The sequence below is a fragment of the Primulina huaijiensis genome, chromosome 4, assembly GCF_012295235.1.
Source record: "Primulina huaijiensis isolate GDHJ02 chromosome 4, ASM1229523v2, whole genome shotgun sequence".
Lineage (NCBI taxonomy): Eukaryota > Viridiplantae > Streptophyta > Magnoliopsida > Lamiales > Gesneriaceae > Primulina > Primulina huaijiensis.
In genome coordinates, this window is record NC_133309.1 from 26,156,952 (window position 1) to 26,181,457 (window position 24,506).

General features: G+C 33.9%; 2 protein-coding genes across 3 annotated transcripts; one reads left to right on the forward strand and one right to left on the reverse strand.

Moving 5' to 3' along the window:
• The first annotated feature begins 3,235 nt into the window (after window positions 1-3,235).
• LOC140975833 (uncharacterized) lies at window positions 3,236-6,807 on the forward strand. Its single transcript, XM_073439764.1, has 5 exons — window positions 3,236-3,558; window positions 4,325-5,243; window positions 5,505-5,600; window positions 5,854-5,990; window positions 6,335-6,807. The coding sequence occupies exons 1-5, from the start codon at window positions 3,350-3,352 to the stop codon at window positions 6,501-6,503; spliced, it is 1,530 nt and encodes a 509-aa protein (XP_073295865.1). The 5' UTR covers window positions 3,236-3,349; the 3' UTR covers window positions 6,504-6,807.
• Window positions 6,808-7,832: 1,025 nt separating this feature from the next.
• On the reverse strand, window positions 7,833-13,987 carry LOC140975834 (ABC transporter B family member 19-like). Of its 2 annotated transcripts, XM_073439766.1 has the most exons (9): window positions 12,350-13,987; window positions 12,168-12,222; window positions 11,893-12,068; window positions 11,636-11,800; window positions 11,254-11,549; window positions 10,815-11,131; window positions 10,519-10,742; window positions 8,505-10,433; window positions 7,833-8,338 (listed from the first exon to the last, which is right to left on the reverse strand). In XM_073439766.1, the coding sequence occupies exons 1-9, from the start codon at window positions 13,490-13,492 to the stop codon at window positions 7,991-7,993; spliced, it is 4,653 nt and encodes a 1,550-aa protein (XP_073295867.1). In that variant the 5' UTR covers window positions 13,493-13,987; the 3' UTR covers window positions 7,833-7,990. The 2 variants fall into 2 exon arrangements, with proteins under 2 accessions (XP_073295867.1, XP_073295866.1); XM_073439765.1 differs by having other exon boundaries at window positions 10,519-11,131.
• Window positions 13,988-24,506: the final 10,519 nt, after the last annotated feature.

Sequence of the window (24,506 nt, forward strand, 5' to 3'; positions counted from 1 at the left end):
AGTCTGACAGGTCGTACCAAAGCAGAACAGTTGTATCAGAACAGAGCAGTCTGAATACCTCGTATGACTGTCAGATAAAGCTACTACACGACAATTTAACGGATATTTGACATTAAATGATCATTAAATGCATTCAATATGACCGTTTAGATCGAAGAAAATATATAGTTGATCGAATCAGTTGAAGAAGTTTGGTGACTAAGAACAAGCGAACACACGAAGCAGTCAAACCAATCAATTACGATACACTCCACGAGCATATTCTCAAGTTTAGAGATCGCATTTTTAAGCTCTACAATCATTATATTTTTCAGTAGCATTTAGGCTACAAATTAGAGCATCTTTCAGTTTTATAACTGTTTAAGAATTGTTAGACTAATAGTTTCAGTTTGATAGTGTGTAAGACCAACTGAAGTGGATTATTACAATCTGTTGTAATATATCAAAGTCTTTTAGTGAAATCATATTCTCATGATAGAAGGAGTGACTTAGGGGCATTTGAAGTCTCCAAACATGCATAAAAGTTTCCTTGTTCATTTCAGTTTATTTTAAGTATTTAATCTATATGTCAGCCTTATTCCGCACTTATTTTAGTTGATTGATATTGAAGGATCGTGTGCAAGGCATCGAAGGTGCTTCGAACACAATATTCTCCAATGAGCTACAATAGCTCGTGTTCTAAGAATGTTAACAACGATGAATTAAATCGAGTTTGGTTTAAAACCAAGCGGAAGAAACTCGAAGTAATCATTCGTGAAAAAAACTGTTTAAATTAGAAAATATTTTAATTTATGTAAATTGAATAACTAAAAAACAAGTGATCAGTTGTCGCATATATCAGTTCAGTTATAGTAAGAACTGAACTGAAGGATGCTCTAACTGATCAAGTCAGTTTGAAAGCAACAGTTAATCAGTTAAATACACAAGATATGTTTATGGATGTTCGGAGACTTCAACTGCTCCTACGTCACCCATTATTCTCCTTGGGAAGGATTCACTAGAAAACTTTGATTTATACAATTCTTTGTACAAACCCACTCAGCTTAGAACTTACATTACTACCTAACTGAACTCCTAGTCTAGACTGAAGGCAGCACCTTCCAGCTAACATTTCTTTAACGTCTATGAGTCAAAGACTACATACAAAAGTTTAAAAGTCTTTGTGCAAGACTGTATTTGACTGGTGGTGTGTGTTCGTGTGTGAGAACTGAACAATGAATACACCAAAAGGTGTTCTCACATACTGAGAGAAGTGAGCTTCTAAACTAAGCTGATAATACAATGAAGTATCCCTCTAGGCTGAATGTTTCTGAAAGCTGATAGGCAAATAAGCGCGTCCTTTTCTTTTTACCACACTCTCTCTGGTTCTATATTTTCGTCTCCACTGATCTTCTCTTTATATAGGCGAAAAACTGATCGTACAGTGATACTCAATTATTGTATTTGTTGCATCTTGAATTTGTTCCTTGGACTTTGTGTCTCGAATTTTCGACTGTCCTTCTGGAACGTTTGTCTTTAATGATCTGATGCAACGTTCATTATTGTCCTTTGACTGGACAATTTCTTTGTACCATTGTGCATAGCTGGAATCCACTTGAATGACTCTTGTTTTCAACTAAAAGATTCTAACTGATGCTCCGAACTAGTCAGCTGAACTGATCTTCAGTTGGACTGGCGAAATCAGTTGACTCGTCAGTGGAACTGATTTCGCTCTTGTTCGGTTGAACTGATCAGTTGGGCTCTTCATCAGTTGAACACTCCTTCGGCTGGCCAAGTTTATGAGTTTCTCCTGCTAGACAATCAGCTAAACTGCTCATTTGACATATCAGTTTGTCTGATTTATTTTGTGCGATCAGTTGGGTTTTCAGTTTGCGATTTAGACAACTCGTAACTGATCATAACTTCTGCACACTAAGGTAAATCATCAGTAACAAATAACAAGTTTTGTTAACATCAAAATCAAGATTGCGAAATTGTTGAAAATTTCTAACAGATATATATCGACATACAAGATTATAGGATCAGTTATCAAAGAACTGATTCACATTTCAGAAAAGAATTCAAAAAGCCTAATTGTTTATTCAACGTCCCTTCTAAACACCTTAGCCATCCTAACCGATCATGTCTTTTAATGGTTATTTTTTATACTAAAAAATTTAAATATTTATGTGCTTTTTGATATAATAATTGACATGATATAATTAAAATTATAATAAACTAAAAAAGTTTTCAAATTTACTTTATACTAAATTCATTTAAGTTTATAAAACTTGAAACATGACCTCGCCACTTTCTTGTTAAATGGTGATCGATAAGAACTAAGGTTTTTGTTTGCTCTTATAAACTGAATAAACTTAACTTGTAAAATGGCCCAAATTCTATTATGAAATTATGAGTAATGTTCAATTTTCGAGATATTTTAATTCTATATAAATATACAAATTTCAAATCATTAATAATATGTTTTTATACACATATATCTAACATATCTTTGTATTTGAATAAAAAAATTTATTGTTAACAATTTTAAAAATATATTTTTTAAATTTATTTTTTCTGAAGAAATTGTAATTATTTGTTTTTATATTGAAGTTGTAGAAAAAAATGGAAGTTTTATTGTTAGATTTAATATGAGTGTCAAAATCAGATTCGATCCACCAATCCGATACGGTCCAACTCGAAAAAAATCAGGTTTGGGTTTGAGGTTTTCGGGTTCGGATCAAATCGGGTTGGACACAATAGCTGATCTGAAAAAAAATGAATGGATTGGATCAGATTCGGGTTGATCCGAAAATTTTAATTTTTTTAAAATATAATTAATAAATATTGTCTACATTTTTATATATTATATTTTTGAAAAAATATTTATTGTCTATTTATATTATAAATTTTCATAATTTAATATTTATTTTATATATTTTTTATTTTTTAAACAATTATTTATTTAATTTAGTAAATATACTTTATTTTTCTACCATTATACTTTTAAATTTAAATAATATATATAAGAGAGATTTTGTTATTTTGTATTTAAATTAAAATATTATTACTATTTTTTTGAATTTTATTTGATTTTTTAAAATTTTTTAAAAAAATCGGATTAGTCGAATTGATCGGATTAATAGACTTCTGATTTCAAGTTAAGAGTTTTTGGGTTAGATTGAATTCAGATTAAGCAATTTTTAAATAATAAAATACACGACCGACACGATCCCATCCAATTGACACCTCAAAGATTTAACCATAGTCGAGACACCTGACCACGCTAGTCAGGCAGTCGCTATTGTGTCTCCTCTGAGTCTGAAATCCTTCACCGGAGATCTCTTTCCTAGGTGTCATCAGAATTGCGATGCAGCGGTTGAACTCTTTCATCACCATTCTACCCTTGGCGGCGTTGCTGCTGCTCCGTATCCCGCGCATTGAAGCGTCGGTGCATGGGTACGCCGGGGAGATATTCGTCGCCAAAGGCAATACGTTCGTTGTTCACGGTGGGAGTGAGGGGATTTACTCTTCTGCTCCTGAATTTAATGAATCCTCACCCGGCGTCTCTTTCATTCGGTGAGTATTGCTTCAGATTGACTTGAACTCTTTTTTTTTCCTCTTTTGCAAAAAATAAAAATAAAAAAATCTTGCTGAATTTGCTTATTTCCTTTTATTGTTGCGGTGCATCGAGGAGTCAATCGTAAGGGTGTCTGGCATTTGATCTTGTGGTTGGGTAATCAGTGTTGTTATTCTTAGATCTTTGTAGAAACTTGACTTTGAAATAACCAAACTCCTGGTTATTTGAATATATGATGAGATCGAGCGAGTAGGATCATTATATTCTTCAGAATGGACGCTTTAGTTAGTTTACGTTTTTGTTCCATGACTTTAAAAATGTTTAATCAGTTTTAGTTAGTCTGAGTTGTAATTGACCCTCAGTTGTCGATAATGGTATTAATCTCTTCAGAGAGAGATTATTTGCAAGTCTACTTAATTGAAAATGGTAAAATTATAATTTTATTTACAGCAGCGACTATTATTATAGGAACAATCTTAAAAAGTTAAAAGCGGGAGAAATTTTACCAAATAAACTCTGTTGAAGTGATCGATTGATTTTATGTCACATTGATTAACTTACCGCCAACTTGGAACTTAGCTTGTTCTGGATCTACTGCTTTTTAACTTGCTGCAATGGAAGCCATTGGTGTTGCGACCAATGTTGTGAAATAGCATTATTATTACTTGGAGTTATTTACTTTCTCCAAAATCCATTTTCCCCTATAGATTCTTGTCATTTTTCTCTCAGTCAATATCTGATCACATCAATTTTATTCTGAATCAGCTTTGAAAACATCGTATTCCGGAGGCCTTTGGAGCTTTCTAATTTCAGTTCAGGATTAGTCCATACAATTGTATTTGAGGTGGATGATAGGGAAACCATAGGGGGTTCTGCCTATGGAGGTCAAAGAGCTGTGTGCTGCACAGCAGATCTTGCAAAACTTGGAGTCTGTACAGAAGGCCAAATCATTAACCGGCCATCGACAAATAATCCAGGTTGGCCTCAGGTGTTTGGTGCATCATTTGATGTCGATAAGACAGAGACTACTCTGCATCCAAGATCCATTCAGATTACAAAAACTGGAATGTATAACCTGTACTTTATTCATTGTGATCCAAGACTTAAAGAGGTGGTTGTCGATGGGAAAACTGTCTGGAAAAATCCTACTGGTTACCTACCTGGTAGAATGGCTCCTCTTATGGATTTCTATGGGTTCATGTCTCTTGCTTTTGTGGTGCTTGGCATCTTTTGGTTTTTACAGTATGCCAGATTCTGGAGAGAAGTTCTTCCATTGCAAAACTGTATCACACTTGTGATTACATTGGGAATGTTTGAGATGGCCTTCTGGTATTTTGATTATATTGAGTTCAATGAAACTGGAGTCAGGCCTACTGGGATAACCGTCTGGGCAGTGACCTTTGGAACTGTGAAGCGTACCATATCACGATTGATCATCCTCATTGTTTCTATGGGTTATGGTGTTGTCAGACCAACCTTAGGTGGTTTGACTTCAAAAGTTCTTTTGCTCGGAGGAACTTTCTTCGTGGCATCGGAAGTTCTCGAATTGATTGAAAACGTTGGAGCTGTGAGTGATCATTCAGGAAAGGCTATCCTGTTTTTTATCCTTCCCGTGGCAATTTTGGATGCTTTTTTCATTCTTTGGGTATTTACCTCTCTCTCGTCAACTCTGAATAAGCTTCAGGTACTGGGATGTAGGTGGCTTTTATATATTGTATACTGCCTTGCATAAATGACACATCTTATTGTCTGGCCCTTCCTTACTCTTTAGCTTTATTGGTAGTTCATCTTTCTACATTCCAATGTTCAAATTTTTTTAGCTCTATCCTCATCCCATCTCCTCCTTTCCTGTATTAAATTCAATGTTTAGAGAATAATTTTTCGACAGAGCTGGATTGCATATTAGTATTGACTTTGTCGTTCTGTTTGTTGCTTAATGTTACAGGCTAGGAGGATGAATGCCAAATTAGATATTTACAGAAAGTTTACAAATGCGTTAGCAGTTGCGGTTATTGTGTCAGTTGGTTGGATATGCTATGAGGTATTGTTGGTACTATATTTTTCAAATGGTGATTCTGTCACACACTCACACCACGAGGCTGAGGATTTGACACAGCAATTTATCCGAATCCGAATTCTCTCTTCATCTTTTTCTTTTGAGATACATCACTATTAAAAATTTAATAATAATATTGAGAGAGAAAACATTGCTTGAACTTTTACATTTGTATGTTGCATGTAAAATTGAATGGCTTTACCATGTTATTGCATGCTTAAGCCTTGAATTTTTGCAGCTTTATTTCAAGTCCAATGATATATACAATGAACGGTGGCAGAATGCATGGATCATTCCTGCTTTTTGGCAAGTTTTGTCTTTTTCTCTGTTGTGTGTCATCTGTGCTCTATGGGCGCCATCTCAGACTTCAATGAGGTATGAGCCATCATTTGTGGAATATATCTTAATGCTCAGCCATGATACCTGCCATAGTACCATGCTTGCCATTGTGCCATTTATTTCATTTTAGGTATCTACAATGCTAAAAGCACAAACGAAAATGTTGGTTCCTTTGTTACAAATTGAATGGAATGCGAAGTGTGAACCCAGTCAAGTATGTCTTGAAAATTTCAGCTTTAGTTTGTAAATTTCAGAATCAGAACGGCTTAGTAATCGTTGTCATCCTTCTCCAACCTACACCTCCTTAAGAGCGCAGCATAAGAAACATCAAGTATTGTCAAGGGACTGAACCAATTTTTAATTGCTTGTTTTCTTGGTAGATATGCTTACTCTTCTGAGGATGCGGATGAAGAATTTGACGAAGAAAACATTTTGATGCTAATAAAGCCATCTTCTCTGATCTCGAAGGATGTTAGGAGTCCCGAACCGAAATCCATCGAGACTGGCAATGGTTTATCAGACGGTGATCTTGAAGAGAAGACTGAGTGAGTAAGAATTACAAAGTGAAACGTACTTGAATCTGTGTGTTGCTTGCTGCTAATGCTGTGAGGGCGGAAGAGAGCGAGTAAGAATTAAGTAGTGGCTCAATTGTAACCCTTTTGTTTTTCTTTTGAATTCAATCACTATCAGTATACGTCTCTGTTGTATGCACAACCCTGTGGTTGATTAGGTGTTGTATTATTTTATTTACTTCTTTATAAATTTTATTTATCTTAAAACTATAACGATATAAAAACGCAATCAATTACTCTATAGTTATGCAGAATAAATGTGGTTTTGTGTGTGTGTTCTAGTATTGTTTCCACTTGGCCCTCATAAATCTATCTTCCCTTCTAAGCCAAATATACTACAAATAAGTACACTTTTAATACATTTTCTGCAAGAGCATATTTTGATAAAATAATTGCTAATCCTAGCATTTTCACCCTTTTTTTGTGTCGTGGTAAATGAGCATAATCAATTTTGGAGATGATGAAGAAACTATGTTTTAGCTATTGCTACATTTTTAAATTCTACTAGAATTATGTGATTTGAATTTGTACGCTTCAACATTCGTATGTTATCATTGTAAAAATAACATTATATTATGAGACAAATTAATTTGGATTAATTTTATGCAATGAGGCTTTTTTTTTCAACGTTTAATTGTTAAACAACTCTGATAATCGGTTTCAGGCACTAGAGGTGATATTTAAGTGGTATCAGAAACGGTAATTAACAGGAATAATAGAAAATAATTGCTACATGTGTGAGAGCCACATCTTGAACATGTAGAAGTCATCTCTATATTGTCAGTAGTGGTGGATTGAGCGTCAGACCGCGACGAAATGTCACGTTCTTAAAAAAATATGATTGTAATACCCTTGTCTTTTATGAGTTAAAAATCTAATTTTAAAATGACTTATAATGGTTAACAATGAACTCTTATAGCAACTTGAGTTAACCATTTTTGTAAAGCGAGACGAAAACTAAGTAATTGTTATATGAGCTCATTGTGAAGTCGAGCTTACATGGGCCTGGGCTCGGGGCTTGATGTTAAGAAAAATCAGAAGTGAATAATGTTTGAAAACAAAAGTGGAAAACTGAAAATCAAAAGTGGACATCGTTTAATAAATAAGTGATTCTTATACTAACTTTTTAGCATAATCATTTTTATAGAAACAAAATCAACTTCTCACTAATGATATTGGATTATAATTAAATTAAGTAAAAACAAACGTAGAATTTGAGTTTAAGAAACAAAAAAACTAATTTTTTAACCCAAAACCAAGAATCAATCTTTTTCAGTGATGACAAACATTATGTTTTGTCATCGACTTATTTTTCTATTTATGACCAAAAGCTAGAGTTCAGTTTTATTTGACCAAGCTACATGTTCAGAGAAAATATATCAATCTGCTAAATAGTTAGAAATGGTGACCTGCACAGTCTTTTAGGCCAAATGGAATGCGAGATTTTAAATTACATGCTAGAGCTCAAGCAAAGGCCATTGCTTCTGTCTCTGCTCTAACTAAACTAGCATAGATCCCATCAAGATGTGAAGACATAAGAGTGTCATGGCTTCCATATTCTGCCACCACACCTTCCCTCAGAACGGCAATGAAATCAGCTTGTCTTATAGTCGACAAACGGTGAGCCACCACGATTGTGGTGGCTCTTTTGGATGCCTTCTTAAGTGCATTTTGAACGTGTTTTTCAGATTCCAAGTCCAGTGCACTGCTTGCTTCATCTAGTAGTAGAATCTTGGATTTCTTGAGTATAGCTCTTGCTATAGCTATCCTTTGCTTTTGCCCACCTGATAATTGTAGGCCACTCTGACCAACCTATTTTAAAAAAGAAGAAAGCTGATGAGGAACAACGAAAGATAGTTACAAAATAAGACTACACGCATAACACATGCACACCAAAAAGAATACTGAGGTGTGGGCTTATAGGTGGTTAAACTTGTCTTTTTCAAAGCATTCATGAAAGAAATTTGAGCTATGTTACCTCTGTTTCGTATCCTTGAGGGAGGCTACAAATGAACTTGTGAATATAGGCTTCTCTCGCAGCAGTTTCAATTTCAGCCCATGTAGCATTTTGATTGCCAAATGCAATGTTCTCTCTAATGCTACCTGAAAAGAGTGATGGTTCTTGACCCACTAATGCTATCTGGCTTCTCAACCACTTCAAGTCAAGCTCCCTCAAATCAACTTCCCCCATCACTACTTTTCCCCTTACTGGATCATAAAACCGTTGTATCATCCATACAACTGTTGACTTTCCTGATCCACTTCCTCCCACCAATGCCACCATTGTGCCACCTCTTATCTTAAGGCTGAAATGATTTAAAATGATCACACCTGGCCTAGACGGATAGGCAAATGTAACTTTCTTGAACTCAATATCAAATGGTTTTGACATTTCGATCTTCTTACCTCTCTTCTTATCATTGACTATTTCAGGGTTTCGGTTAAGAATTTCAAACACGGCAGGTATTGCAGTTACCGCAGCTGAAGTATCTGGGGCCAGGCCAGCCAGTTGTCCAACAGAAAATGAACTTAGAACAAGTATCAAGAAAATCTTGTATACCACCCCAAAGTTTGTAATATCTTGCTTTACAAGATAAGCGCCATAATACAGAGTTAGGGTGTAAGCTCCATACATGGCCCCTTGAGTAAGGCCAAGAACCAAACCTAGCATTTGTGACCTTTCAACCGACATCTTCTTAGGCTTGGATAAAGCTTCATCAAAGGATTGAACTATTTGTTCCTGTGTTCCAAAAGTGGCCACCGTTCTTATATTTGACACTGCTCCTGATGCAATAGTGCTGGCCCTGGCATAAGAACTGTTGTCCAAGTTTGGCCCAATATTGATGATTAAGGTCAAATAGCTAGCCCCGAGAGTTAATGGTGTGAGAGCAGCGGCCAATAGAGTTAACCTCCATTGAAGATAAAATGATATGCCTAGTCCAACACCTGCTGCACTCAGTCCCATTAGCAGGACAGATATGCGATCACCAAGAACAGCTCGAAAACTAATACAATCAATCGAAAGTCTTGACACGAGAATCCCAGTTGAATTTTCACTGAAATCAAACCAGCCAGGCTCTTGTCTTAGTATAGCCTTGAATAGCGAATTTCTGACTCTTTTTGTGAGCTTTGTTCCAGCCCAACCACAAAAGCCTTGTTGGCCTGTCATGGTTAGTATACATCCTAATCCGAGCCCAAGTAACACCAAGCATAGGTATCCAACTTCTCTTTTCAATTCATGAATATTTTTCAGAAAGTATACTTTTAGAGCTTGCCCAAGAACCAGCGGAAAGATGGAGAGAATTGCCCCAGCGTGCATACCTAAAAGAAGACCCAGAATCAGCATAACACCCTCCGGCTTCTGCAAATTACAGACATCCAAAAGTCGGTAATTTCTCAACTTTTGTTGATCTTTTCCTTTCTCATCTGCTTGTTTATCCTCTTGCATAGATGCCATGTACTTGGATTTTGATATTTCATTCACTTTCTTGATTCTGGACGCATCAACCTCAGATTTCTCGGGCATGGAGAAATCTGAATTATTCTGCTGGTAATTTTGATTCACATCCGGATGTGAGATTCCTTGTGAAGCCAGATTTACAAGATCAAAATAGGCACCGGATTTTTCCATGAGCTGATTGTGATTACCAATCTCAATCACGTAACCATGGTCTAGTACAACTATAGTGTGAGCATTTTTTACCGTAGCCAGCCGATGAGCAATGATAACTGTGGTTCTGCCCATGGATATCTTATCTATGGCCCTTTGAACCACAACTTCAGACTCGGGATCTAGGGCACTTGTAGCCTCATCAAGAAGAAGAATTTTAGGATCTTTGATCATAGCTCGAGCAAGGGCTACACGCTGTTTCTGACCCCCTGAAAGTTGGGTTCCTCTATCCCCAACCTGCCAACCGAAGTTCTAATTAATTTTCAAGCACATATGTCAACTACAATGAGAATAAGAACGTATTTATTTAAACTTTGTTAACCTCGGTGTCATATCCTTGGGGAAGACCACTTATGAAATTGTGGGCGTTGGCTGCCATACAGGCTGCAATAACTTCTTTCTTGGTGGCATTCTCCTTCCCCATCATCACATTTTCAAATATGGTGGCTGCAAACAGAACTGGCTCTTGGCCAACCATACCTATCTGATTTCTCAGCCATTTCAATTGCAATGTCCTTAAATCATACCCGTCCACGGTGATGAAGCCTGACGAGTTGATACTATACATTAAGATCTGTATGGGTATTGCACATAGAAGAAGAAGATATACGATTTTACCTTGGTTTGGATCGTAGAACCTTTCGATAAGAGCAAAAACTGTAGATTTTCCACCTCCACTGGCACCAACCAATGCTAGAGTCTTTGCAGATGGAATCACCAAGTTAAGAGATTGAAGAATTGGGAGAGTTGGACGTGAAGGGTAAGCAAAAGAAACGTCTCTAAATTCGATTTTCCCACGTATATTTGTTGGTTTCCGCCCTTCAGGACTGTAAGCATCAATTGCTGGAATATTGTCAATCAATTGAAACAACCTGCCAGCTGCTACGGTTCCTTGCGAGAATTGTGCAAAATATGACAAAGCTAGAGCAAAACCCCTACACAAGAAACACAAAATTGAAGTTAGTTTGGCTCGTAAATGATTTAAGAAAATGTCTTTTCATTGAATTTTTTTTTTCAATTTTAAGAAATGTGAAGACCAAAAGGTGAAAAGTTTTACCTGCCACCAACATTGACACCAAAGAAACATGCAATGGCAGCACCACCAGAGAGCTGGCCTTTGGAAACTAAAATTGATCCATACCAGAATGCCAATGCCCACGTTGCATAAGTAACCAAGTATATAACACCCACTCCTACACCTTTGGCAAAACCAAGCTTTACCCCTAATGGCATTGACCTCTGAAGAAAATTAGCATATTTTTCGGTTAAAGTGTCCTCTGCTACGAAAGAAATCACAGTTCTGATAGAACTTATAGCTTGTTCAGCAATGCTACCAGCTCTTCTATAGGAGGCCTTTAAACATAGAAAGCAACGAGTTCAGTAGTAGAAGGGAAGAAATTAGCTATAAATTAAGTGATGATTAATGTAGTTCTTTTTACCTGTTCTTTAATTGTTAGACCACCGTATATAGCCTTGTAGGCGATGCCACAAAACATCATTAATGGTGTTACAGCCAAAACAACCAGGGAAACCTTCCATGATTTCAAGAAACCGACTATATAACCACAGATGAAGGTAAATATGTGGTGAACAAAATGTGCCATCTGCATTACAAAAATGGGATTTTCAAAGAATTATATTAATATAAATTATAAATTCATAATACTGTAAACTTGAAAAAAAAATAATTTCCAACCTTCTCCGCCATCACTTCTTGGATTTGTGCAACATCGCTTGAGATTCCATGCATGATATCACTAGTACTGATCTCCGTGTCAAAATATCCTATGTCCTGTCGTAATACTGCTCTTAAATACTCTGTCCTAATCTTATGAGCTGATCTTTCCCCCACCACTCTCCAGCAAGTGATCTCTGCATTAAAATAAGGAGTTAAGTTTCGCCATTAAACCTTATGGAATAAAGTACATTGGGGGCAAGCAAAAATAGATAAGAAAATGATGCATCTTGTACCTAAATAAGCTCCCACCATAACTATCGCTGCCAAGCCAGTCATGAACAGACATACCTGAAAGTGATTAAAATATTAAAGTATATCGTCAATATATGTAATATAAGAGACTGAGTTCGATTAATACTCGTTAAATGTTGTTTGGAAAGTATGCTTTGTCTTCTATGAACAACACGAGCTTTACCTTGTCCACTTCTTTCATCATCTGATGTTTGGAAATACTGTCTTCTCCGGTCGCAAGATTGTTGACAAAACGACCAAAAAGAAAAGAATACCAAGGAAGAGACCCTCCATTGATAAAAGCTCCCAAACATCCGAAGAATATGAGAACTAAATCAAACTTGGTTGAATACCTGAACAAGCTAAATAGCCCAACTGATTTTGGTGTCACAGCTTCTTCTTCCTCATCATCCTCTTCTTCAAATGCTGCATTAACCCTGCAATCATGATTCTCTGGTGATTGCCTCAGAGAACAAGCATAGTGGGAATTATCGTAAGAACTATCAGCAATTTTCAAATTTTTGTCAGCAGTATAGCCAACGTGGTGATTTAACGGCAACATCCCATGATCATGATCGTTCTTGGAATTTTCATCTATATAAACATGTGATACAGAAAACCATCGTGGATCCTGGTTTTGCTTGAGGCCACGATAAGCTTCTATCATTCGAACTTGACGGTCCATGTCTTGTAAGATGCCATAATCGGTGGTGCTCAGGTTATCTTCATCAGCCAATGGACCACGGTTTCCAGGACTCGCTTCTTTGATAGTTGACAAGATTGAACTTTTACCATGCCTGGTATGTTCGCCAGAAGTACGACTCTGTTCGAAGATTGAACTTTCATTATTTTCCCTAGCAGCATAACTCTGGAGCTCAAGCCTCCCTGATGGCAATGGATCATATGCTGAATACAAATTCTCATGATATTTATTTGTGAAGTTTGGGAGACCACCGTAAGTATGCGACAAGTAATAATCATTGGCTGATCTCATAAAAAAATTGCTATGGCCACTGGATGGAGCAGTGGCTGCACTGGCGCTCCACGGACTCAACACCGCCCCAAGATTGCTGTTTTCCAGCCAACCAGTTGGTTCAAATTGCCACGAAAGCTCGCCCTGCCATGACCTGTCATCATCTGTGGCAAAAGGGGTGGTGCGAATTTGGTTCCTTCTCCTACGTGTGGTGCGGTATTGAGAGAAAAGATTGGAGCTGGAGCTTGAAAATGAGATAGACAGATGCTGAGAAGTCTCTGGAGTAGTGTGTTGTCTCCTACCACGAAAATTTGTTACCAAAGAATTTTCGAACTCAAACGAATGATCAGCCATGAATTCGACAGCGTGTTGTTCTATGTTCTCTATGCATGTGGAAGGAGGGGACCAACTATGGAATTAGGTGTGTTCAGACATGATATTCCAATGAAGGTACTTGGAGTAATCGCCCACTTACGAGAAAACAGCAACAGTGCTCAAGATTTGCCATTAGCTGTACAAATCTGGCGCCTCATACATCATCTACAAAGTTGAAGTTTGAACATTTTATCGATGGATGAAATAGCTGATGCCTAAAGATACGGGAATTTGTTGTGTTTATTTCATATGATAAGACTTCTAAGTTGTTGATGTGTACTTAAATGTAGCATTAAAATGAAAGAAACAATGAAAGAAACAACTGGACATTGTCTCAGGTTTTGGTTGGCCGGCTTTGAGTAAGGACAGGTAAGTTGTCGGGGATTAACGCCTGCACATTGGGAAGGTCAAGGCCGTGTTTTATGTTAAACAAAGAGATTCCAGAGATCCATTTTATTGCAGTGTATGTGTTTGTCATGTGGTATTCTATTTAGCTAACATTTGGCCTATGCCCATAACAGTGTGATATTTTTTTCCCTAACTTTTCATCGCTGCCTCGACCATCTACCTTGAAAGATTATTTTAAAAAAATTTAGTGATTAGGTACAACATTCACCATAATTTTATTGAATTTTCCTACCAACTTTTCAACCCTATAACAGATATAAAGTTGTGGATAATTTGTTTCACCACTATCAAACCTTTAATTTCTCATAAATCTATTAAATGGAAAAAAAATTAAGAATGATTTATGTGAAAATATTTTTGGGTTGCTTGTAATTTAGCAAAAATAATTCATAATATATGTTCCAAAATGTTTATAATTATTGATTAACAATAATTTTTTATATATTTTGTTTGCTTAATGTTAGAGACTTCATTCAAGAAAAAAATCACACTTTTATTTATTTATTTATTTATTTATATATTCATATAATATTTCCAAATTATAAGTGAAAATGTTAAATTTATAAAGTCATGTTAATTAATTAAAAACACATATAATTTTTTTTATATTAAATATTTTATGAATTTAAATAAATTTAATAGAATAAATTTTCATTTTTCTTTAATTACTGAGTTTTAATTTTTTTTAGTAAATTAGAGTTTGAATTTATATTTCAAAATGAATAATTTTCATCAGCTCAAATTTGAACTACTATATAACAAGAAACATTTGATTTTTTTTTCTTTTATGTTAACCTAGTATTGCATTCTTTTATTTTCAAATACCTATTTATAAATACACACATTATTTATATATTATGAAACATATAAATCATTATATTATATATTATTTATATGTACAAACATTAAATTATTATATATATTTGCCTAATATATATTTACAGCAAATAGTGAGTCAATTGACTCAACAAACCTTAACCATGATAACAAAGAATGCATATACATTCACAACCAACAGTGAAAATATTTTTATTAAAATAACTTTTCATAAACATGCATAAACTTAAACGTTTTTCCTTTTATCATATATTTAAGGTCCAAAATACGATGACGTAATCCAACTACATGCAAATCTAGGGAAAATAGAAATGACTAATTAAATGGTTTTAATGGCATGAATTAATTATGGTGTGCAAGATTGCATTTTTAAAATGTACCTTTTTACACGAATGCATAAAACTGTGTTTTAAAGGTTATTCGAGACGCGATCGAGGAATGAAGACCGATGACTGAAAAAAGGAAAAATATTTTTGATTATTTTTAATTATTTAAAATATGGTATATGTTAAATGATATTTTCGAAAATAAGGTGTTTTGAGGTGTTTTTATACGCCGAGTCATATTTTAAACCAGTAATCGATTTTCGATAAAAATAGAGTCTTTTTGAGAACTCGGCTATTATTTTCACAAACTTTCATAAACAAAATATTTTAAATAGTAACTAATGGGCTTAAGTTAATGATGCACAAAGGGGCTGCCATGATACGATAACTTGGAAGGACATTTTTCCAACGTGTTTAGGTCCAGGGAATCCTAGACTAGGGCTGCACCCGCAGGAGCGAAGGCTTGCACGAAAATAAGAGTCCTAGTGGCTAAGGGTCTTCGGCTAGGATTCCTTGTTGGTTACGGTTTCTAGCTACTGTTATAGCATGACTAGGAGACCCAAGAGGGCTGCATGATAGTACTAAAATGGCTGCACGAGGGTTGGCTCGAAGGGCAAGGTCGATCGCGTGATGTGAGGGAACTGTGCGCATGTGTTTGGGACGAGTTTGAGGGGCTGCGGGTTTTAGGCTTCTGAAGCAGGGTCTAGTAGGGTCCATAGGGGTCCAATATGGTCCTAGGGTGATCAAATAGGGCTGGTCGAGTTGTTTGAGGGCTAGGGTCGAAGCTTGCAAGGTTGGGGTGGCTAGGGTTTTCGAAAATAGGGAAAGTGTTCAGTAGATGTTCTAGGCTGGTTCGAAGGTCTTAACATGCTTAAATTGGGTTGAATATGGTTTAGTTAGGCGTTAATAAGCTTTGGTTTAAATTTGATAAAGTTTGGTTAAGTTTCGATTCCATACGAGTCAAAACCGGGATGTACGTCTAAGTCTAAAAACAAATTGAGAAATTAGTCGAGAAGCTTAAGTTTACGTCTAAGAAATATTTATGGGTGTATTTTAAGGTCATATGTTAAGTTTGGAATGATTTGGGTCGTCGTTTTAAGGTTTAAGGACAAATACGGAAAGTAAGGGTTTCAGGGGTAAAACGGTCATTTTACACATAAAAAATGTTAGAAGTCCTAGCCGTATCATGAATGCTGTACCGGGCGACGGCGACATCAGCGATACTCTCACCCGTCAACCTAGCCTTGGCTTTACATATCATCGTATTATCGTATTAGTCACAATCAATTCACCTCCTTCAGCATTTCCTATTTCCACCACTTATAAAAATTCATACATATATAAATCATTTTTTCTTTTTTAAACCAAGCATGCAACACGTCTTTTAGCATTAACGTTTCATCATAAAATTCAATAACCATTTGAAATAAATATTTTAACATATATTACAGCATTCATAGCACTGCTAGAACGTCTAGCATTTTTCAGGTGTAAATTGACTGTTTTGCCCCTGGAACCCTAACTTTCCTAATTTATCCTTAGACCTTAAAACGACGACCCAAATCCAATCAAACTTAACGTGACACTATAAATTACACCCATAAATATTTCTTAGACGTAAACTTCAGCTTCTCGACTAATTTCTCAATTCGTTTTTATACTTAGACGTACATCTCGGTTTTGACTCGTATTGACTCGAAACATAACCAAACTTGAACCATAACTTATTAGCACATAACTATACCACATACAATCCAAATCAAGCCAATTAAGACCCTCGAACCAGCCTAGATCAGCTACTGAATTTTCTACCCTATATGGATCGAACCCTCGCTTAACCATCCCATGCAACCTTCGACTATAGCCCTTAGCCAACCCGTTCAGATCCTAGCTGACCATCCTAGGACCATGACCAACCCCTAGGGACCTTATTGGACAGAACCTAACCAGCCTAGAAGCCGCAACAAATAATACGTCCAGACCCTAGCTGACATTCTAACCATACGTAACAAATAATATATATACAGGCACATGCAGCTTTAAAATAAATCTTTTAATAAAATAAGCTGGCATAAAAGCTCGTAAGCATATATCACTTTCGTAAATCATTTAAACATGTAATATCATTCAGCTTCCTCAACGTAAATCATTTTAGCATATAACATCATAAATCATTTCATAATCATATATCATTTTGGGTGAAGTTTGATCCTTGAAAGTGACTATCATTTATCATTCATCATCTGGTCGATAGATCAATCTATTCACCAATGTACCGTTTGGTTCGCATGATTATTTATCCATATTTAAACCATATTTTTATCTAATATAATCTCATGTTTGATTGCACCATTTATTTATCCATTTACCAATAATTTATCTTACATCAATCAAATCATGAATCATTTATATCACATAAATCAAATCATTGAATTCAAATTACAATATTACCCTTAATAAATAATATGATAAATATTTTAATAATATTTTCAAAATGACAAAACGGTAATATCACATTATCTCAAATTTAATCAAATTAATCAATCAAATCAAACATTATATTAACTATCATTTTTATATATTTTATCATTAAAAAATATTACTTATCTCCATACTATTTGTCTCATACCATGAACCAAACGACACCGAAGTACCCGGGGGCAGGGTATCAGCAACTCTCGTCACTGGGCCGTGACCAAATATGAAATACGATCGTTGGGCTCTCTTTGGGGCCTTTTCTCTCACGATATTCTCATTTGTAAGTTCATTGTTCTTTCTGAAAATGGATCTCCCACATAACCTCTGTGTCACAGTGTGGGGCCCTTAACTCCTAATTGTGATTACAATGTAATTTGATTAGGGTTAATTCATTACAACGTAAAACGGGTTTAAAATTTCTTTACAATGAGCCCAAAATATTTTATTTGAATACTAAAAATAGTATTTCATCTCACATCATAAAATCTGCCCACACATAATCAAAACAACTCATACAACAACAAATCATATCCTCGGGACATGCCCCGGTATATAGATACATATATACTGGGAAACAAAGACATAAAACCTCAGCTCAACTGTGACTCCCTCCAGAAGCACCCTCTCCGGTCTCCTGATATCCTGGAGTACCTGTCATTGTTCACATAAAAAGACAACAACAGCCCCTCTGGGTGAGCAAAGTTTGGTCTGAAGCAACCACAATATGCATCATAGATATCTAAACAATGATATATGATATGCAATGTATGTATGTCGTGGAGGTATCAGGTCAAATGCCCATCCACTGAGCACATGTCAAAATCAATCGAATCGCTATCAAATCAATGCTCGAGCTTGCACACTGGCCTCAATCAGGGATACTCATATGATAACGTCGACAAAATGTTATCAAATCCCAAATCTCAATCAATCATCGGGGCCACAAATGACTTTGCTTTAAAGGTCATATAATACCAAACATAGCATCGTGTTCACAAACCTCAAAATCAAATCAAATCATATCAGGATCTCCAAGGATCATAGCTCAACGTGCATGTCATGTATGCCACATAAACTCAACAAATAAGGCATATAGACATGTATTCTCAATCCAATCAATCAAACATATATCATATAATACAGATACCTGTCGTATGTTACCCGGTCGCAACATACATCAATTCTTCGTTCCAGTCGATGTAGCTTGAAGATATCAGTATAGAAACTCTATATACATCAATAACATATTCACTTCAATCAATAACATCATTCAAAATCAACAATACCATTACAATTCCTCAATTATAATAAATTGAGAATAATTCAAAATAACATCACTATAATCTTCTCTAATTCGCTAAAATCATACATTATTCAACAATCTTCAATTTCTGTATGATTTAACAATTTATCGGATTTATTCCAAAAATCGACGAATTTCAAACATTCCAAAAAATATAAGATTTATACCTCAAATCGAAGACCTCATGTCAACGATCCCAGAACTGAAGTCTGTTCGTCGATTGGATAAACCGATAAGTCGCAAGATCGAAAAGAAAATAAAATGATGTTTTCACTCCTCTGTCTCACCCCCTTTTGTCGAAGAATTGTGATGCGGTGGAAATGAAACGAAATTCCACCACCTCAATTTTAAGTTTTTTTTAATATTATAATTCATGCCTCTTAATTAACTTCGAACCTTGTGTTTACTATTTCTTGGTTCGTCTTTAAACCTTATGTCCAACCATTAACCCTTATATTACATCAAATTTCAAAATTTAAATGAAATCTTTTATCATTTCAATTTAATTCCAAGTTACAAATAAATAAAGATCATGGTTTAGTAATGAGATGATTTAACACAAATATTTTAGCCTGTCATTCAGGCTAATATACTAAAATATAAATATTAAAAACTGTAAATAAAAACAGAAAATAAAAACAATAAACTTACAGAATTGTAACCAGAAGAAGAAACTTTTATACAAAATGTTGAAGCTTTTATTAAGAAGGGTTGTTTACAAGAGAGGAATAGAGGGGAGCAAACTCGACCGTGTCCTTCTAAAAACACAGAATGATCCTATAAATAGATGGAAGTGCCGGACATGAAACCCCGGATTCCAACTAAAAATATAAACAGTAAAATGCTTTATTAAAGCAAATAGTAACATGGTTACAAAAGTCAAAAAGTAAATAGTGAGATTCCACCAACTTGTGCTTTTCCACCATCTGTTGTGATATACCACTTGCAAATAATTTGAAATATTAAAGATGTCTTAATCATCTTCAATATTATCTTTTAATGAATTTTTGAGATTTTCAAAAATATCATTGATTTGAGAAAATTAAGAAATATCATCCTCTGGATCTTGAGCATCTTGCATATGCATTAGATTAATAAACTGATGTTCACTTGATTCGGATGCCATAGACTTGTCAGATTTTGAATCAGAACATCCAATATTTTTGTAGAGATCTTTCTTCATCTCTTCAATGTAGATTTCTACCATTTTCTCTTTGGAGTAAATTTCTGAATATTTTTTAGTCAAGATTTTAAATGGACTCATTGCATCTTTTTCTTTTTCTTGTTGATGCTGTAAATCTTTCTGGTATGCAGAAATTTTTTCTTCCATTTGATGAAGAGTTTCGGAGCCATAAAGCTGTCCAGTTGCTGGATCTTCTCGTAAAAGTTTATCCCAAAATTTAGCAGAGCTAACTCTCCATAGGCAAGGGATACCTTCATCAGTATAACCAAATTCTGGCTGCCATCTCCAGATCCATGCGATTCCAAATTCCATGAAGAATAGACATAAAGTCTTCCCATCAATCCAATGTTCAGAAAATGATTTTTTAATAATTGGTGAAACATTTAACCAAGTATTCATTGGTTTTATAAAAATCTCAGGCAAAATTTTTGCTGATGGACCAAAAATCTTCCACCATATGAAGAACCAATTTGGAACAGGATAATGAAAAACATTTTCACAAATTTTCAGAAACCATGTATGTTTCTTTTTCTCATTTTCATAGAATAGAGTTTTATTAAAACTCTCAACATAATCCCAAAAATTAAATTTGAAACTCATTTTATGAGTATCAGAATAAAATTCTTTTTCAATCAATGGAGATATACCCCATTCTTCAATAGATATTATCTTTTTGATAATGAACTTGGAGAAGTTATAACTTCCTTTTTGCTGAGTATTACTGAAAAAGTGAGTTATATCAACACTTTTTGTAGATAACAGAAGATTTTCATAAAATCCTCTTTGTTTATAAGAACCAAATACATATGATGTATTTGTTAAATATCTCTCCATGATAGTCCACGGAGTCTTCTCCCATTGGATATCCTTTTCTTCTATAAGAAGAATTAATTCACGATGTTTGGTCTCTGTATATAGAGCCGAATCATTATCATCTTCTTTCATGATATTAGCATATGATGCTGAAGATTGAGAATCTGTATTAGATTTCTGCTTTTGTTTCAAAAATTCTTGAAACTCATTGTATAACTCATTATTTTGCTCAGTATTACTGGCTGATGAACTAGATAAGTTCTGGGCTATTAGCCTCTGCTTGCCATGCTGTGCTATTATATTAGGGGGTTTTCCCCTACCACCTCGCCCTCTATAAGAGGACTCTCCTCTACCTCGAGAATACATATCTGTAAAGAAAGACATTAAGATAAATATTCACGAGTTAAGAAATCAGGTAGGTGATTATCTTCACCTTTTTTGTAAATAATTTCAAAATCAAAAGGGGCTAAATGAGCCTGCCATCTTGCAAACATTTGCTTAGACACATCATGTTTAAAATCTTTATTAAACATAAATTTTGCTGATTTGCAATCAGTTTTTATAATAAACTTTTGATTGTATAAATCATCTTGAAATTTTAAAATACATCTAACAATAGCTAAAATTTCTTTTGCCACTGTAGAATAATTCTTTTGGGCATTATTCCATTTTCCAGAATAAAAACGAATCAGATATTCCTGTTTAGTTTGGGGATCTTTTTGTTTCAAAATTCCACCAAAACCTATATCAGAAGCATCTGTTTCAACAATTTTATCCCGTTGGGGATTTGCTAACATAAGACAAGGAAGATTTTTAACCTATTCTTTTATAATCTGAACAGCCTTAGTATGCTTATCTGTCCATGGTAAAGGATTTTTCTTAAGTCTATCATATAAGATATCAGAATCTTTTGTAAGTTTTTGAATATAAGGAGAAATATAATTTAAACTTCCTAAAAATCTTTGTAACTGAGTTTTATCAGTTATAATATCAGGAAATTTTGATCCAAACTCAATACTTCTTTGGATAGGAATAATTTTCCCTTTTTCAATCATATGACCTAAAAATCTAATATTAGTTTGAAATAAAATCATTTTAGATTTTGAAATAACAAGACCATTTTGTATAACAATATGTTTAAACATTTCTAAATGTTTAAAATGAGATTCAATATTATTGGAAAATACCAAAATATCATCAATATACACAATTATAAAATTGCTATACTGATAAAAAAATATCATTCATAATTTGTTGAAATTCTGAAGGGGCATTTTTAAGCCCAAATGGCATTACTGTCCATTCATAATGTCCTATAGGAACATTAAAAGCAGATTTATATCTATCAGATTCTTGTATTTGAATCTGCCAAAATCCTGATTTTAAATCAAATTTTGAAAATATGATTGCATTAACTAATTTATCTAATAAATCTTTTTTATTAGGAATAGGATGCCTAATCCATTTTAAAACCTTATTTAAGGGTTTATAGTTTATTACTAATCTAGGTACTCCTATTTCTTGCTCAGAATGTTTATTAACATAGAAAGCAGTACATGACCAAGGAGATTGAGAAGGTGTTATTAAACCTTTTTCTAATAAAGAATGAATTTTTTTTTTACATAATTCTAAATATTCAGAATTCATTTGATAAGGACGAGCCTTGGTAGGAATATTTATTTCCTTAAAATCTTCTTCATATGGAAGAGAGATTATATGTTTCTTTCTATTCCAAAAAGCATTTGGAAGATCATTACATATTTCTAATGAAAATTTATTATAAATAAATTTAATCTTATCCTGTAATTTAGGATTTTTTAATGTATCATCTATAGCTAAAATTTTAACTTCTTCTTTTAAAGAATTAATTTGAAAAGTTTTTCTATCAATCTTTTCTTGTAATTCATTTAAAATTCTATGAACATGTTTAGTTATAAACTGAAAAGAAATAGGATTACCTTGATAAGTTCCTATTATACCTGTTTCATCAATATGTTTTAAAGGATATATTTGATACATAAAAGGTAAATCAAGTATTAATTGACTAGAAATATCTTTTGCTAATAAAAAACTGGTTTGAATACAGTTTTTATCTTTGCAAATATAAGCTTTAGGTAATTTGTAATTTATTTCTAAAGGTTCTCCTCCTGCATGAGAGAGAGAGAATGAGTAGTTTTATGAAAATATTTTGTAGGAATTAATCCTTCCTGTATAACATTCAAATCTGCACCACTATCTATCATAGCAATGAAATTCTTCTTATAAGAATCATCAATTAACAAAGTAATATTTGTATACCATTTTTGAGATATTATCATACTCTAAACAGATAAATGATTATCATCATTAAATGAAATATTTTGATTATTATCAATAATGTCAGATTCTTCTTTGTTATTTTCAATAACAGAGATACGATAACTCAAATGAGTATTATTCTGATGTAAAATTTTTATTTGTTCTTTAAGATTATTAATCTCTTTTACCAAATCTTGTATAGTAACAGGATTCTGTTTACTATATCTTTGTTGTAAAAGATTTTTTACTTCTTTCATAGAATAAGCTTGTTCTTGTTTAACAATTATATTATTTTCACTACTTGTTGAAACAGTGTTTTCATTTGATCTATTATAGTAGATTTTAATATTGGATCCTTAATCATTTTAAGGAATTCTAAAAGATTATTATTAGTTAAAACATTAATATTTAAATCTTTAAATTGAGACATAAGTTTATAAAACTCATCATTTTTATTATCAGTATCACTTAAATTATTGATACAAGATTCTCCTTGTATACAATTATCACATTCTTCTTGATATGAAGAACTGTAATAATTATCTAAAATTTCTTCTGAATTATAAGATTCTAAACTATTATCAGATTCACTATCTGAATTCTGATTAGAATCCATTATTATTTTATTGATTTTATCTTTAAGATTTTCATCAATATCTAAATTATTAATTTTGTTTTTAGCCCAACATTGATTAGCATAATGTCCTGGCTTTTTGCATTTTCTACAAATAATTATTTTATTTTTAGCTTTATAATTTTCAGCTTTCTGTAATTCACGGCTTTCTTTTCTTTTCTTTTTTCTATCTTTTTGTCTTTCAGACAAATGTCTTTTCTTCCTATAAGGTCTTTCGTCTTTATCTATTATTTTCTTTTTACTTTTATTTGGTAGGTCCATACCAAATTGATCACAAAATTTACCTAATTGTTTTCTCTCAAGTAAATTCTGTCTTTTAATCTGATTATTTAATTTTAATTCATTACAGAGAGCTAAACTGTAAGGCCCGAGATTATATCACCTTAATCCGAGATTATTTAATTTACGCATTTTGGAATGATGAATTAGATTCCACGGTTTTTTTTTAATTAAGTAGGATTGAAATTGAATTAAAAGATTGAGCGGGGGCCGTTTTGCAAATAGTGAAAAGTTGAGGGACTAAAGTGCAATATTGGATTTGAGTGGACACTTGTCTTGCCATGCTTGTTTGATATATAGAAATTTCACTTTCCGTTAATTCTCCAGAGAAGAAACCGAGAAAGCTTCAGGTGATTTGTCAAGTTTTCTTTCAAGCTTTAAATTGTGAGTTTGAGTGATCTATTTATCAAAAGTTAAATCCGGACACAGTACCG